This window comes from Phoca vitulina, unplaced genomic scaffold (assembly GCF_004348235.1).
Source record: "Phoca vitulina isolate PV1807 unplaced genomic scaffold, GSC_HSeal_1.0 scaffold127, whole genome shotgun sequence".
NCBI lineage: Eukaryota > Metazoa > Chordata > Mammalia > Carnivora > Phocidae > Phoca > Phoca vitulina.
Genome location: NW_022589830.1, coordinates 10,530 through 26,618, shown reverse-complemented (window position 1 = coordinate 26,618; position 16,089 = coordinate 10,530). Strand labels below are relative to the sequence as shown.

The 16,089-nt window shown below is 51.5% G+C and overlaps 1 protein-coding gene across 1 annotated transcript; it reads left to right on the top strand.

Annotated features, from left to right (window-relative positions):
* The first annotated feature begins 6,181 nt into the window (after positions 1–6,181).
* Positions 6,182–15,488, top strand: RBP3 (retinol binding protein 3). Its single transcript, XM_032399063.1, has 4 exons — positions 6,182–9,229; positions 11,522–11,712; positions 13,510–13,652; positions 15,092–15,488. The coding sequence occupies exons 1-4, from the start codon at positions 6,182–6,184 to the stop codon at positions 15,484–15,486; spliced, it is 3,777 nt and encodes a 1,258-aa protein (XP_032254954.1). The 3' UTR covers positions 15,487–15,488.
* Positions 15,489–16,089: the final 601 nt, after the last annotated feature.

The following is a 16,089-nucleotide window of genomic DNA, read 5'->3' as shown; positions in this document are numbered from 1 at the left end:
CATTGTCCCCTAGAGGCCCCAGAGGGAATGCGGCCCTCTCAACACTTTTATCTCAGACTTCTGGCCTCCACAACTGAGAGGAAGTAAATTTTGTTTGTTTTAAGCCACGCAGTTTGTGGTCATTTGTGACAGGACACAGAAAACCAATACAGTGTGTGGCCCTGCCCTGGTGGCCTTGTGGACTAAACTTGTGTGGACTTGCTTCCTGCTTGTTCCCAGGCCATGCAGTCAGGTTGCAGGGCTGAGTATGCTCCTAAGCAGGGAGTATAGGCTCAAAAACACAGTGTGATCTGAAATGCACACAAACGTGAGCACACAAATGTACGCACATATCCGTGTGCACACTCGTGCGTATCCATGTACACACACATACACCCACAATGCCCAGCAGAGATGGGCCATCCTCACTAGTTAGCCTAGCTCATGCTCTGGGCCAAACCCCAGAATTGTCGAGTCCTGCAGAAAGAGGACAGCACAGTACATTATTAAAAGCTGAGTTTAGAAGATGATGAAGCAAACTCTCACAGGATCACCAAAGAGGGGAGGCTGCGCTAACCCAAGCACAGTTCTTGGGGGCCATGGCAGAGCAGATGGAGGAGTGAGTCCAAGCCATTCTGGACATCTGGAGAAAGTGGGCTGAGAAAGTCTGTGTCTAACTTCACGTTTGGTGAGACATAAGGCAGTGTTGGGGCTAAAAATTCAGGGACAATGGGTTGAGGAATTTATGTTTTAGAGAAATTCAAGTCATTTGCAGCATGAATTTGTGATCAATGAAACTATTTTTTTCTGAAACCTGTTTGCAGAATACTCAAGCGTTCTCTGAGCCTAGACTGTTCTCAGAACAAACAGAAAGGCTTCGTGTGGATGTGAGGACTGAATGCCTTTTTGGAGCTAATTTTCAGTTCAAGTTTTCACTTGGCTACTTACTGTGCCCTTGGAGGAGAATTCTGGCCTCTCCAGGACTCAGTTTCTTCACCTATAAAATGGGAACAATATTACCTGTGATGGTTAATTTTTATGTCAAGAAAGCTTGGTGCAAAGTTGTTTGATCAAACACTAGTTTAGATGTTGCTGTGGAGGTATTAGTGAACGTGATTAACATTTACTATCAGTTGACTTAAGGTAAAGCAGATTATCCTCTATAATGTGAATAGGCCTCATCCAATGAGTTGAAGGCTTTAAGAGGAAAGACTGAGGTTTCCTGAGGAAAAAGAAAGTCTGCCTCAAGACTGCAACATAGAAATCATGCCTGAGTTTCCAGCCTGCTGGGGCTGGCACTACAAATTCCAGACTTGTGATCCCACACAATTGCGTGAGCCAGCCAATTTCCTAAAAATAAATCATCTTTATTATCTATCTATCTATCTATCTATCTATCTATCTATCTATCTATCATCAACTCTGTATCTTGTTCCTTGGGTTCACTACTGAAGATCAAATGAGAAAGTGCTGGGACTCCTGGATTTTCACAAGCAAAAGAATGAATGTACCCCTACCTCACATCATATATAAAGATTAACTCAGAATGGATCAAAGACCTAAATATAGGAGTTAAACTATAAAACTCTTAAAGAAAACGTAAAGATAAGTCTTCATGACCTTGGGTTTGGCAAAGTATTCTTAGGTATGACATCAAAATCAAGAGCAACAAAAGAAAAACTAGGTAAACTGGTCATCAACAAAATTTAAAAAAAGAGAGAGAGAGAGAGAGCACATGTGAGCAGGGAGGCAGGAAGGGGCCTAGGGAGAAGGAGAGAGGGCCTCTTAAGCAGGTTCCATGCCCAGTGCAGAGCCTGACATGGGGCTCAATCTCAAGACCCTGAGATCATGACCTGAGCTGAAACCAAGAGTTAAAAAAGATAACCCACAGAATAGGAGGGAATATTTGCAAATCATGTATCTGATAAGGGACTTTTTCCTAGAACATACAAAAAATGCTTATAACTCAATAATAAAGAGGCCAATGACCTAATTTAAAAATGGTGCAAAGAACCTGAATAGATAGTTCATTAGGGAGGATTGCAAATGGCCAATAAGCACATAAAAAAATAGTTGGCATTGCTAGTCACTAGGGAAATGCAAATCAAAGCTACTTCACACTCATTAGGATGGCTAGTATCAAAAAGCCAGATGATAACGAGTGTTGATGAGGATGTGGAGAAATCAAAACATCATACGTGCTGGCAGGAATGCAAAATGGTGCAACTGCAAGGGGAAAACAGTTTGGAGATTCCTCAAAAAGTTAAACAGAGAATTACCGCATGACCCAGCAATTCCACTCCTAGACATCCCCCTCAGCCCCAACGAATGCACAGAAGGTCTAAACAGATAGTTCATCTTGGAATACATACAAATAGCCCACAAATATATTAAAAGATGCTCAACACCATTAGTCATCAAGGAAATGTCAACTAAAATCATGAGAAGACACTCTATATCCATTAGAATGGCTAAGATTAAAGTCTGACCATACACACCAATTGTTGGCATTGATGTGGAGGAATTGAAGTCTCATATGTTGCTGGTATAAATTTATATTTTGGAAAACAGGTTATTTCTTAAAATGTAAACGTGCATTCCTGTCCTAGTGAAAATAAAACCATATATCCATGCAGAGACCTATACTTAAACATTCGCTGCAGCTGCATTTGTAACCGTTATATATGGAAGCAAGCTGCAGGTCCATCAACCCGTGAGTGGATAATAGATTGTGGTAGATCTATACCATGGAATACTACTCAGCTATGAAATAAATAAACTAACAGTGCACTCAACAACATAGGTATGTCTCAAAATCATTATGCTGAATAAAGGAAGACAGGAAGAAAAAAACCAGTACACATGGTATGATTCCATTTAAAATTCTGGAAAATGAGAATGAATCCACAGTGGTGACAGAAGGCGGATCAGCGTCTGCTTGGAGATGGAGATGTAGGCGGGGGTTGGATAACAAGGAGGCATGAGAAAAATTTGAGGGTGAGGGCAATACACATTATCTTGATCTGGGTGATAGTTCCATAGGTGAATACACATGTCAAAACTAACCAGATTGTACACTTCAAATATGGTCAGTTCAATGTATGTCAGTTATACATCAATTAAGTTTAAAAAAAAACAGAAAAAATACACATTTATTAGATAATTTAAAAGTTACTGAAAATATGATAAAACCGAGTCCAGTTTTAGGAATTTACAGAAACAAGAAGCACTAGTCTTTTAGAACACGTGTTCGAGAACATTTATTAACGATATCGTTTATAGAAACAAAAACAAAAATAACTTAAAATATCTCTCACTAGGAGAACAGATCAGTAAATTATCAAGGACTACAATGCAGCCATTACAAGGATGAACTTTATGTATATGCTTCAACAGTGAGGATTGTTTCTGCTATATGTTTAAGTAAGTAAAACAAAAGGCAAATTACCATGTATACACAGTATGGACACTATGTGTACATAGATGATAATAAATAGATGGATGGAAGGATGGATAGGCATCCATAGATGAATAGACAATACATGTCCTACATATGTGCATTCGTGTATGAACCCAGAGAAAAGTGAGGACAGCCACACATTAAACATTGTTTATGTATGTCTAATACACATTATTATTGGCTGGTTTGGAATGGCTTTGGAAAAAGATTGTTCACACATTTATGAATTATTTAACTTGAAAAAATGAGTATGTTTTACTCTTATTTTTAAAAAAAGTAAAAAGAAAAAGGATTAAAATAAAATAAAGACAGGATTCAACTTGCTTTGAAATGCATCCAAAAAATATGCTGGTTTAAGGTTTAGAGAAAGAGTCAGAGAGACAGAGGTGAGATAAAGAAAGGGTAAGAAAATGTCAATGTTGGGACGCCTGGGTGGCTCAGTCGGTTAAGCGTCTGCCTTCGGCTCAGGTCGTGATCCCAGGGTGCTGGGATCGAGTCTCACATCGGGCTCCCTGCTCCGCGGGGAGCCTGCTTCTCCCTCTGCCTCTGTCTCTCTCTCTCTCTCTCTGTCTCTCATGAATAAATAAATAAAATCTTTAAAAAAAAAAAAAAGAAAATGTCAATGTTAAAATCTAAGGACATGGATATTTGCTCTACTGCTTGAAAATGTCCATAAAGAACATTGAGGGAAAGACGAACTCTGGGGACAGAACTTTCTCGGGCCACACCCACAGGAGGACCCATCATGTCTCCTTGTAGACACTAACTCCGCCTGCCTGGTGACTTGCGATGGACCCACATTCTGTTTTCCACATCTTCTGCGAGGCTCTGGGCCATCCATCCCCACAAATCGGGGCCAACAATGGCTCCAGGCATCCCATCCGGTAACTGCATTTCAGGAAGAGTCCAGGAGAAGCGCTTTCCCCAGAGAAGGACTTTCCCCTGGTCGTCATTATCCTCGGCCCTTCCGGGTCCGGAGGCTTTGCCTGAGCTCAAGCAAGGACGGAGAAGTGCCCTCGGAGGCCCAGGATGGCATACTCGGACATGTGATTCCCCAAGTAGAGGCAGAGCGGAAGGCCCAGTCTTCCCAGTGGGGACTAAGGAGGCCTTATTGTTATAATAAATCGGGCTCACCTCATTGGCTGCAAACAGTGGAGTGATGTGACCATATGTCACTTGGGCATTAAACAAATCCTAATGAGCTAAAAATATGTTTGTTTTAGCTAATTGACCTCTTTGGCCTTCATAAACCCCTTGGTAAACATCCTCAGATAATGATTTCCAGAGAGCGGATTGTGGTTCTCGAGGGTGCCGAGAAAGGCCCCCTGTCCCCGGGAACAGCTCCGGCAGCTGCCTGCTGAGGCACACGTGTGCACCTGCCTACTGCTTGCATGACCCAAGGGGTGTGTGCGGCGCGAACGGGGCCAAGCGAGGAGAGGGGAGGCGGGCCGCTCTCCCAGTGCCCTCCCTGGCTGTGTGCACTCTGAGCCATGTTTGTCTGTTAAATATGGGAAGTGCCCACCCCCAGAGAGATGCGGAGGCAAAGCAGGGGTTCTAGACTCTAGGCTCCTTGGAGATCTGTGGCAAGTCAGCCGCAAGCATGGCACTTCCATGCGAAGGAGCGCTCACCTGAGACAGGCCTGTGTGCTCTGTGCAGGTGGGGGAATGATCTGGATGCCTGTGAGGTCTGGGGCCCCAGAGACTCAAGTTCTACAACTGGGTTCTCCCTGCAAACAGCGGGCCACGGCCCGAGCCCTCAACCAGCAAGGGTCTTCTTTAGCCAGGAGCATGGACACTCGTTAGGTCGCAGAGACAACCTCATCTGACCTGGAATCACCGATCCCGTGGTGTCTGGAAGGTGGACACCGCGCCCACTCACCACACACCGCATTGAGCTCCAGACATTGTATTCTTACTGTTTGAAAGGTGTTGGGGGGCCCTCACCAATTCCCTGGATGCATTAGCAAGACATAAAAATCAACTTCCAGCCCTGAAGTGGATAGCGGCCTCAGCCTCAGCCTCTGCACTGTCGGAGCTGACTTCTTCTCAGTGACCCCTTGCCTCTCAGCTAAGATGATGGGCTGCGGTGAGATACTGAGCTCTATTTCTTCAGCCGTACAGCAGAGATCATTTCCACCACGGAGAACTTATCAGTAATGGAATGCTCCCTCCTTGCCTGAAACCATGAGATGCTTTACGCATAGTTTCTTACTTAATCGACACAATAAATAAGATACTTCCCTAACGCCACAGAGTAGAGAGTCACAGAGCCAGGCCTCCAATGAGTTCTGCCTAATTCCAGAGACTGTGGGTCACTTGGTGTGGTGGGGAAATGCTGCTGACCGCAGGCTAATAGCTCTTATTTTGCTAGGTTCTGGTGAAAACTGTCACCTGGTGAAGCATGCAGCACAGTGCCTGGCGTGTGGCAGGAACTCAAAGTGAATGGTAGTTACTCAGATTACTACACACAGAGGTGGCACAGCAAGACGAGATCCAACGTACCTTCTGGGTCAAACCACTTCGGCCCCTGCTCCCCAGTCCCCAGGGCTGATGCGCCTGAATTAGACAGGATTAAAGGCTTACTGGAGCTAGAAGCCGCACCCCAACTCCCGAGTTTAGCCCCAGACCTTCTGTCCGCCCGCTGAGAAGGACGAGGGAGGGAGGCAGCCACCACTCAGGGTGGTGCCTGACGCACAGTCAAGGGATTTTTTGTGCAGGAGCCAGCTCTCCTGCTGGATCCCCATGACGAGAGAATGGGCCCTGATCTTGTCCGTGCTGATCTGTGGCCTGGCTGGCCCCACGCACTTGTTCCAGCCAAGCCTGGTGCTAGACATGGCCAAGGTCCTTCTGGATAACTACTGCTTCCCAGAGAACCTGATGGGGATGCAGGAAGCCATCGAGCAGGCCATCAAGAGTCGTAAGATCCTCGCCATCTCAGACCCTCAGACTCTGGCCCATGTGCTGACCACGGGGGTGCAGAGCTCCTTGAACGACCCTCGCCTGGTCATCTCATATGAGCCCAGCACCCTTGAGGCTCCCCGGCAAGCCCCAGCACTCACCAACCTCACACAAGAGGAACAGCTTGCCCGGTTGCAGAAGGGCATCCGCCACGAGGTTCTGGAGGGCAATGTGGGCTACCTGCGTATGGACGACATCCCAGGCCAGGAGGTGGTGAGCAAGCTGGGGGGCTTCCTGGTGACCAGCGTCTGGAGGAAGCTCATGGGCACCTCTGCCTTGGTGCTGGACCTCCGGCACTGCACTGGGGGCCATATTTCCGGCATCCCCTATGTCATCTCCTACCTACACCCAGGGAACACAGTCCTGCACGTGGATACCATCTACAACCGCCCCTCCAATACAACCACTGAGATCTGGACCCTGCCCCAGGTCCTAGGAGAAAGGTACAGTGCCGACAAGGATGTGGTGGTCCTCACCAGCGGCCACACGGGGGGCGTGGCTGAGGACATCACTTACATCCTCAAACAGATGCGCAGGGCCATCGTGGTGGGTGAGCGGACTGTGGGGGGTGCCCTGGACCTCCAGAAGCTGCGGATAGGCCAGTCCGACTTCTTCCTCACTGTGCCCGTGTCCAGGTCCCTAGGGCCCCTGGGAGGAGGCAGCCAGACATGGGAGGGCAGCGGGGTGCTGCCCTGCGTGGGGACACCAGCAGAGCAGGCGCTCGAGAAAGCCCTGGCCATCCTCACTCTGCGCCGGGCCCTGCCAGGAGTCGTGCAGCGCCTGCAGGAGGCCCTGCAAGCCTACTACACGCTGGTGGACCGCGTGCCCACCCTGCTGCACCACCTGGCCAACATGGACTTCTCTGCGGTGGTCTCCGAGGAGGACCTGGTCACGAAGCTCAACGCTGGTCTACAGACTGCGTCTGAGGACCCCAGGCTCCTGGTGCGGGCCGTCAGGCCCAAGGAAACCTTTTCTGGGCCTGAGGTCGGAGACGATGACCCTCCGGAGGTGGTCCCCACAGTGGCCGAGGATGAGGCTGTCCAGCAGGCCCTGGTGGACTCTATGTTCCAGGTGTCCGTGCTGCCGGGCAACGTGGGCTACCTCCGCTTTGACAGCTTTGCCGACGCCTCGGTGCTGGAGGTGCTGAGCCCATACATCGTGCACCAGGTGTGGGAGCCCCTGCAGGACACGGAGCACCTCATCATGGACCTGCGCCAGAACCCCGGGGGGCCATCCTCTGCTGTGCCCCTGCTACTCTCTTACTTCCAGGGCCCCGACGCTGGCTCCGTGCGCCTCTTCACCACCTATGACCGCCGTACCAACGTCACACAGGAACACTTCAGCCGCATGGAGCTGCTGGGCCAACGCTACCCCACCCAGCGCGGGGTGTACCTGCTCACCAGCCACCGCACTGCCACCGCCGCCGAGGAGCTGGCCTTCCTCATGCAGTCGCTGGGCTGGGCCACGCTGGTGGGCGAGATCACCGCGGGCAGCCTGCTGCACACCCGCACGGTGCCCCTGCTCGAGATGCCCGAGGGGGACCTGGTGCTCACGGTGCCCGTGCTCACCTTCATCGACAACCACGGCGAGTGCTGGCTGGGGGGTGGCGTGGTGCCCGATGCCATCGTGCTGGCCGAGGAGGCCCTGGACAAGGCCCAAGAGGTGCTGGAGTTCCACCGCAGCCTGGAGGCCTTGGTGGAGGGCACAGGGCACCTGGTGGAGGCGCACTACGCACAGCCAGAGGTCGTCGGGCAGACCAGTGCCCTGCTGAGAGCCAAGCTGGCCCAGGGGGCTTACCGCACAGCCGTGGACCTGGAGTCATTGGCCTCCCAGCTCACGGCCGACCTGCAGGAGATGTCTGGGGACCACCGTCTGCTGGTGTTCCACAGCCCTGGTGAGATGGTGGCTGAGGAGGTGCCCCCACCACCCCCCGCTGTCCCCTCCCCGGAGGAGGTCTCCTACCTCATTGAAGCCCTGTTTAAAACAGAGGTGCTCCCTGGCCGGCTGGGTTACCTGCGCTTCGACGCCATGGCGGAGCTGGAGACGGTGAAGGCCATCGGGCCACAGCTGGTGCAGCTGGTGTGGCAGGGGCTGGTGGACACAGCCGCGCTGGTCGTCGACCTGAGGTACAACCCTGGCAGCTACTCCACTGCCGTGCCGCTGCTCTGCTCCTACTTCTTTGAGGCAGAGCCCCGCCAGCACCTCTACTCTGTCTTTGACAGGGCCACCTCGAGGGTCACGGAGGTGTGGACCCTGCCGCAGGTGGCCGGTCAGCGCTATGGCCCCCACAAGGACCTCTACATCCTGACGAGCCACATCAGCGGGTCGGCAGCCGAGGCTTTTGCCCACACCATGCAGGACCTGCAGCGGGCCACAGTCATTGGGGAGCCCACAGCTGGAGGGGCACTCTCTGTGGGCATCTACCAGGTGGGCAGCAGCCCCTTATATGCCTCCATGCCCACGCAGATGGCCCTGAGTGCCAGCACAGGCGAGGTCTGGGACCTGGCTGGGGTGGAGCCGGACATCGCCGTGCCCATGAGTGAGGCCCTCTCCACAGCCCGGGACATAGTGGCCCTGCGTGCCAAGGTGTCCACCGTGCTGCAGACAACCGGGAAACTGGTAGCCGATAACTATGCCTCTCCAGAACTGGGGGCCAAGATGGCTGCCAAGCTGAGCGGTCTGCAGAGCCGCTATTCCAGGGTGACCTCAGAAGGGGCCCTGGCTGAGATGCTGGGGGCTGATCTGCAGATGCTGTCCGGAGACCCGCACCTGAAGACAGCCCATATCCCTGAGGATGCCAAGGACCGCATTCCCGGGATTGTGCCCATGCAGGTGAGATATAAGGGATGCTTAGCCTAGCACGGTCCTAGGAGTGAGCCGATCACTTGTCTGCACACCCAGGGCTCTGGGCATGGTGCAAGACAATGGCCTCCAGATTTGTTTCTGTGTTCAAGTTCTCACTAGTCACATTTTTCCCTCCTCTCCTCCTGTCATCCCTTCCCCTCCTCACGTCCATGAGGTCCCTGAGCACCTCTGTGGAATAGTGGTACCCACAGGAACGCAGTTTGAAAAGCCCTGGTAGAGAAGGAGTTTCACTCTTGGCAGGGGCGGAAGGCAAATGTTTGCAGCGCTGCTTATAGTCAGCGGTGAGGAAAAGGTCAGGTCACGAGAAGTCACGATGGTTTCCTCCTCTGGCAACATGGGGTTTGTGTTCATTCTCACCACCTGCCCGCCTGGGGGGGGGGTGGTGCTGCAGTTTGTGTGAATGAGTTGAGGGGGTGGGGAGAGAAGCAGGCAGAGGTCTCGACCTCACAGTCGCCTCAGAGCTAAAGCATGGAGCCCGGACACGGCCAGGGGTGTGGTCAGGGTGCCTCGCACAGCCCAGAGGACCACGGCCGTGGTGAGGCCCCCCTGCCTTCTCCTCCCCTCCCACCACGCATGTCATTGTAGTTCTACCGCGTCCGGAAGGCGCTCACTCAGTGGGCGTGCTCTGAACCGAGGGCCAGCTGGATGGGAAATTCTGCGCAAGGTGATTGTGGTCAGTTTATTTGAAGCCAGCAGTGACGTTTGGGGAAACACTGAAAAGGTAAATCAAGGTTGAGGAGCTCTGCTGCTGGGTGGTTGAGGAGAAGGTTCTCCAGACCCGTGGCCCAGATAAGCCAAGGGTTCACCAAGCACTCCCATCAGCTAGGAGCCTCATCAAAAGGCAGCATTTACAACATCTCTCCACGTGATTTATCATCCATTATTTCACTGCGTAGTCTTGAGGAGGCAGGGCAGCATTTGTCTCGGGTTCCCTGGAAAGCAGGTCTTGGATGTAGGCAGTTCATGGGGGAGGCGGTCTCTGAAGCAGGAGTGCGGGAGCAGAGAGAGTGGGAAGGAGGGAAGTGGACAGGTGGGGACAGGTGGGTGCATTGTTGAAGCTGTTGCTTCTGAAGATTCCAGTGGGAACCTAACAAGTGAGGGGAATGCCTCCCGGAGCTGTCCATCTGCACATGGGACCGGGCAGCTCCTGTCCTTCATTGGCTGAAGGTCCCCCTGTGGACATAAACTCTCTCAGACTCTGAGGCAGCTTGGAGAAGGTCCTGAAGGAGAGGGTGGAAAGACATGGGGTGTGCTGGAGGCAGGCCCTGGCAGCCAAGGCTGGCGGCAGCCAGAGTCAGAGGAGGGCTAAGGGCACGAGAAGCATCTACTGCAGAATAGCCATCCCCGTTTTACAAAAACATAAACGGAAGCCCAGAGGGGTGCAGAGGAGAGTGGCCAATGGCCAAAGAGCTTGTGACTGAGGGCAGAGCAGACCCTGGAGGCCGGGTGTCCCAGTTAAGCCCCGGCACACTGCTTGTTCTCATTCCAGCCCACAGAGCCTGTGTCCTTCTAGCAGTCTTGAAGAGAGAAGAGGAGGCACGAGGCATGTTGGGGGAGCCTCACATGTGGCACTGTGCTGGGCTCACAGGGCCACCAGATTCCAAATCACTCCTTTCTAGTGTAGCCAGGGTTCATGAATTTGGAGTCACATGTGGATTCAGCTTCTGGCTCCACCACTTACTGTGTGACTGTGATCACTCTGTGCTTCAGTTTCCTCACTGAAAGGAGGAGGGATGCTCCAGGGTGCCCTGAGGGTGATGGTAAGGGCTGCAATGTGCTTGGCAGAAGGCCAAACCCCTGCTGAAGACTTAGAGGCCCAGGAGCTAGCTAATATCTTCCCTCCGTGCCCCAGGGAAGGAAAGGAAGATGAACTCAGAGACATCAGAAAGTGTCTGGTGATGTCGGTGAGGGGAGCGGGGGAGGAATCAGAGTGGAGAGCACACCTGGGCCTTGTAGCTCTGGACCCGATGGCCCATGGTGTGGGGTTTGCACACATGAGTGTTCTCTGTAAGGAGTCTGCCAACCACATCTTGCCAATCTTGGGTCCACATCCTAGGCCCACCACCCACATAACCTCCTAGATGCTCCACCGGAAAAGCTCCTGGCACCTACTACCTCCTTCAGAAAAGTTAGTCCGCTCCCATCCCTCAGTATCGTTCATGTATAAAGGAAAACTACGGTGACCACTTTCCTGAGCTGTAAAATCTGCTAATCTGCTCCTTTGCAGACACTGAGCTGGACCCCCCCCTCATCTTTCAGATCCCTTCCCCTGAAGTCTTTGAGGACCTGATCAAGTTCTCCTTTCATACTAATGTGTTTGAGGACAACCTTGGCTACCTGAGGTTTGACATGTTTGGGGACTGTGACCTGCTCACCCAGGTGTCAGAGCTGCTGGTGGAGCACGTCTGGAAGAAGATCGTGCACACGGATGCCATGATCATCGACATGAGGTCAGTGGTCCAGGGAGGAGGGGAGGGGCAGGCAGAGGTCTCTGGCCCTGGGGGTTCTGCCTTGGTCGGCTGCAGGGAACCCCAGCACTGGTGGTCTTTTTAAGCTCATCAGATGATCCCAATGTTTATTCCAGGCTGAGAATCACTGGGCTACTCCTTGGCTCCCAAACTTGCCTGGTCATAGGATTCAGTGGAGAGAGAGGGGGAAAGGGAGACATTAAGAACAGATTCCAGGGCACCCTACTGAATCCAGAGCTCCAGGGGTGAGGCCTTGTCATCTGTGTACTTGAAAGGCATCATCCCAGGTGATTCTGACCATCAATCAATCTCATGTCATACAAAATCAGCCCATGACCACTCCGGTCATGAGAATTAGAAAGCCAGAGTCCCATATGTTGGTTGGCTAATTGAATTTAAATAAAATTTTAAAAAAAGAAAGAAAGAAAGAAAGAAAGAAAGAAAGAAAGAAAGAAAGAAAGAAAGAAGAAAGAAAAAAGCCAGAGTCCCGGAGAGAATTTGCAAATTAGCCACTATTGTTGCAAAAAGAATTCTTTGCCTCACAAAAAGACTGTTGCGGGATGCTTTCTAGCAGCTAGAGACCTCCCTCCTGGAGAAGGGTGGAAGAGCAACTTCCCCGCCTGCAGCACCCAGGCCCAGGACTCCCTGACTGCTCTGGGCACCCTGCGTGGGCACAGGGAGGGGCAGGCTGCCCCCCCCGGAGGTGGAACCCCAACCCCCCAGCTGCAGGAGAGAAGCTGCCAGAATTGGCCAAGTCATGACCTGCCGCTCAGCCATAGTTCTTGGTCCTCACTAGGAGGGGGTCCGGATCTCAGAGGCTTGTTCTCCCTGGAAGAGGAAACATCTCCCAGGGTTCTGTGTGTGTGTGTGTGTGTGTGTGTTGCCAGAACTTGTGCTTGAGGCTCCTGTCGTACTCCTGAAGATTTTATCCTTCAAACACTTATTGAACATGCAGATGAGGCTCATGCTAAGTCCCTTTCTACTTAACTGTGTAGCCACATTTGTAAGAGGAAGTGGCCCAGCCTACAGGTGTGCTTTGCTTAAAGACCCTTCCAACCAGAGGCTGGGGGAGGTTCAGACGCCGAGGTCACAAGCCCTAAACCCTGTTGGGCCATCCTAGACCATCAACCAGAATTGACTCCTCACATATCACCAGCCCACACTTCTTGTTCACAGATAAGGAGACAGAGGCCCAAGTAGTTTACCCTGTGCCTGTCCTAGGACAGGCACAGGCTCTCCCCTCCTCCCGTGTCCCCCCACCCCCCCAATGTAGTTCCACAATTCTGAGCACTCTGCTACACTAAGTGCCCCATGAGGACACACCAACAAAAATGTCCAGTGGGTTTTGTGGGATTATGGAGAATGCAGCTGGGGAAGGCAGTGACCTCACAGGCAGCAGGGGTGCGGGAGAGCAGTCCATGGTCAGTAAGTGGGGAAAATTTATCAACAATTTCATGACTGCAGGACTTGTCAGAGCCTTTAATGTAATTTATACAATACATATCACATAATGTATTAATATGTGATCAGAAGGGGCAGGTATGGCATTCAATATTTTCTACACAAATTTGACCACAAAGTCTCTTGTTCTCAAGAGACTTGTATGCTGGGAAATGCCAAACAAGGAATTCTGCAGGAGGAAGATGGGGCACTAGGATGGGGCACTGAGGCTGCCTGGAATTAGTGTCCTCCTCAGGACAAAGGTCCCAGGCTCCCAGAGGGGAACGGAGGGCCTCCCTGTGAACTCCTCCCCAAGGGCTCCCACTTCCCTTCCCTCAGGTTCAACATCGGCGGTCCCACCTCCTCCATCTCTGCCTTGTGCTCCTACTTCTTCGATGAAGGCCCTCCAATTCTGCTGGACAAAATCTACAGCCGGCCCAATGACTCTGTCAGTGAGCTCTGGACCCACTCCCGGCTCGCAGGTATGTGCAGAAGCCTTCCCTTTCCTGTTCTCATTCTAGAAGCTTCTGGAAAATCAGGGAAAGGAAAGATAGCTTGGGTTCCGGGAAAAGTAATAGTAAAATATAAAGCCCCTGCCCTATGCTGTGCGCTTTTACAGATGATCCTTAATCCCTGCAAAATGCTACCTTTATACTTAATTTCTAGAGGAGAAAAATGAGTCTTAACTAGGTTGAGTATCTTATCTAACATCACCCAACTAGCAAGTGAAAGAGCCAGAGTTTGAACACTGGTTTGTCTAAAACCAAAATGCCCTCCATTCTCACCACTACAACCATCAGCCTACAAGACAAATGCAAAACTGTAAGGATCCCCCTGCCCATCGCCAAACCACACAGGGTGTCTGGCGCCCATCCTGCCTGAGCTCCCAGCAGCAGCTCAGCATACGTGCTCGAAGAAAGTCTGTGGCTCTGGACCCAGAGCAGTGGCTGGAGGAGTGAATGCAGGCCCAGGGCTCTCACAGCCCCATTGTGGGTGACAAGCTCCGACTCCCTTGCTCAGCACGACAAACCAATGAACCTACACTCCCATCTGACGAGGGGCTAGGGGACCAACGGTGGGGGGTGCATATGACCAGAAAATCACCCCACAATTCACACTTTTTACACTTCCTTATCACATGAGGATTTGAGGGGAGCTTCAAGACATACATGCAAAAATATTGCAAAATGTAAATAAAAATTAGAACCAGGTGAATTGTAAATTCAAATAGACATTCAAAACCAAGAGGAACAAATAGACTCGAATCTGCAGATCATGGGGTCCTAGAATTGTGGTGTCTAACCCAGGAGCTGCACGTCACACGTGGCCACCAAGCATTGAGACGGGGCTCATATGAACTGAGATGTAAAAAGTGTATAAAGTGCACACCAGATTTGGAAGACTTTCTTATGGAAAGATAAGGATGTAAAATCGCTCAATAATTTTTATTGATTACGTTTTTGAGCTATATTGAGTTAAATAAAACATTATTAGGATTCATTTCATCTGTTTCTTTTTACTTGTTTAATGTGACTCCTAGAAAGCTTACAGTGACACCTGAGACTCACATTCTGGCTCACATTCTGTTGCATTTCTATCAGACGTCGCCGTCCTAGAGGGTTGTTGCGGTGAAGTCACACGTTTGGCTCTTCCAGAAGTCCAAAGTGAAAAGTGAGACTGGTCAGGTTAGGCATTCTCATTATTCACGAAGAGGAAGAGCATCCTTTTTCTGGGCGCACATTCTTATCTCCATTTTACAGATACAGAACTGGGGCTCAGGAAGGAGTGACTTGCATGTGGACACAAGGCCACAGAACTAAAGTCCAGGCCTTCCTCTTTGCGGGGCCAGACAGTATGGAGAAGGCAGGTGCCTCCGGGTGGGGGCTGGACTCGCCATCTTGAAGGACCTTCTATTTTCCAGGTGAACGCTACGGCTCTGAGAAAAATGTGGCCATTCTGACCAGCGCCCTGACGGCCGGCGCCGCGGAGGAATTTACCTACATCATGAAGAGGCTGGGCCGGGCAGTGGTCATCGGGGAGGTGACCAGTGGGGGCTGCCAGCCACCGCAAACCTACCACGTAGATGGCACTCATCTCTACATCACCATCCCCACAGCCCGTTCAGTGGGGGCTGCAGATGGCAGCTCCTGGGAAGGGGTGGGCGTGATGCCCCACGTGGCTGTTCCTGCTGAGGCAGCCCTTGCCAGAGCCAAGGAGATGCTCCAGCACACTCTGCTGAGGGCAAGAAGGAGCCCCGGGGTGGGCGGGACCTCCAGGCCACATAAAAAGGGCACTCCAGCGCGTGGTCCTGCCTGAGGCCCCGAGGGGCAGCAAAGGGGCCTGCTGAGCTCCCGTAGAGTTAGAGTTGGTGGTACCCTTGGAGTTCATCCAATGGTCTCTTCACCACTGCCAACATCTCCGTTTGAACATCTAGGGACAGGGAGCTCACCCCTCAGAGGCAACCCCATCCATAGTAGTTTTTTGGGGGAGGTGAAGTCCAGAGGCACCCCCACCCGTGCTTCTTCATTGCCGACCCCTGGTCCGAGAGCAGCTCTATCCAATAGAGTTAACAACACGAGCCACGGATACCAGCGTATGCGCCACTCAACATTTTCTAGTAGTAAAAAGAAACAGGTAATATTTATTTTCATAGTGTAATTTATTTAACCAACTATATCCACAGTAGCATCATTTCAGCAGTATAAAAATTATTATGAATGAGATGTTTTTGCAGGGAGCCTTTGAAATCCAGTATGTAGTCCGCACTTACAGTGCATCCCATTTCTCACACACATGTCCCGTGCTCGGTGGCCACCTGCAGCTGGTGGATCCCATGTGGGACAGCGCAGGCCCAGAGGCCAGGCACCCCAATTCCCCAGCACATTGCGCCCGCTCTGCCCTCCCTGCATCTGCATCTTC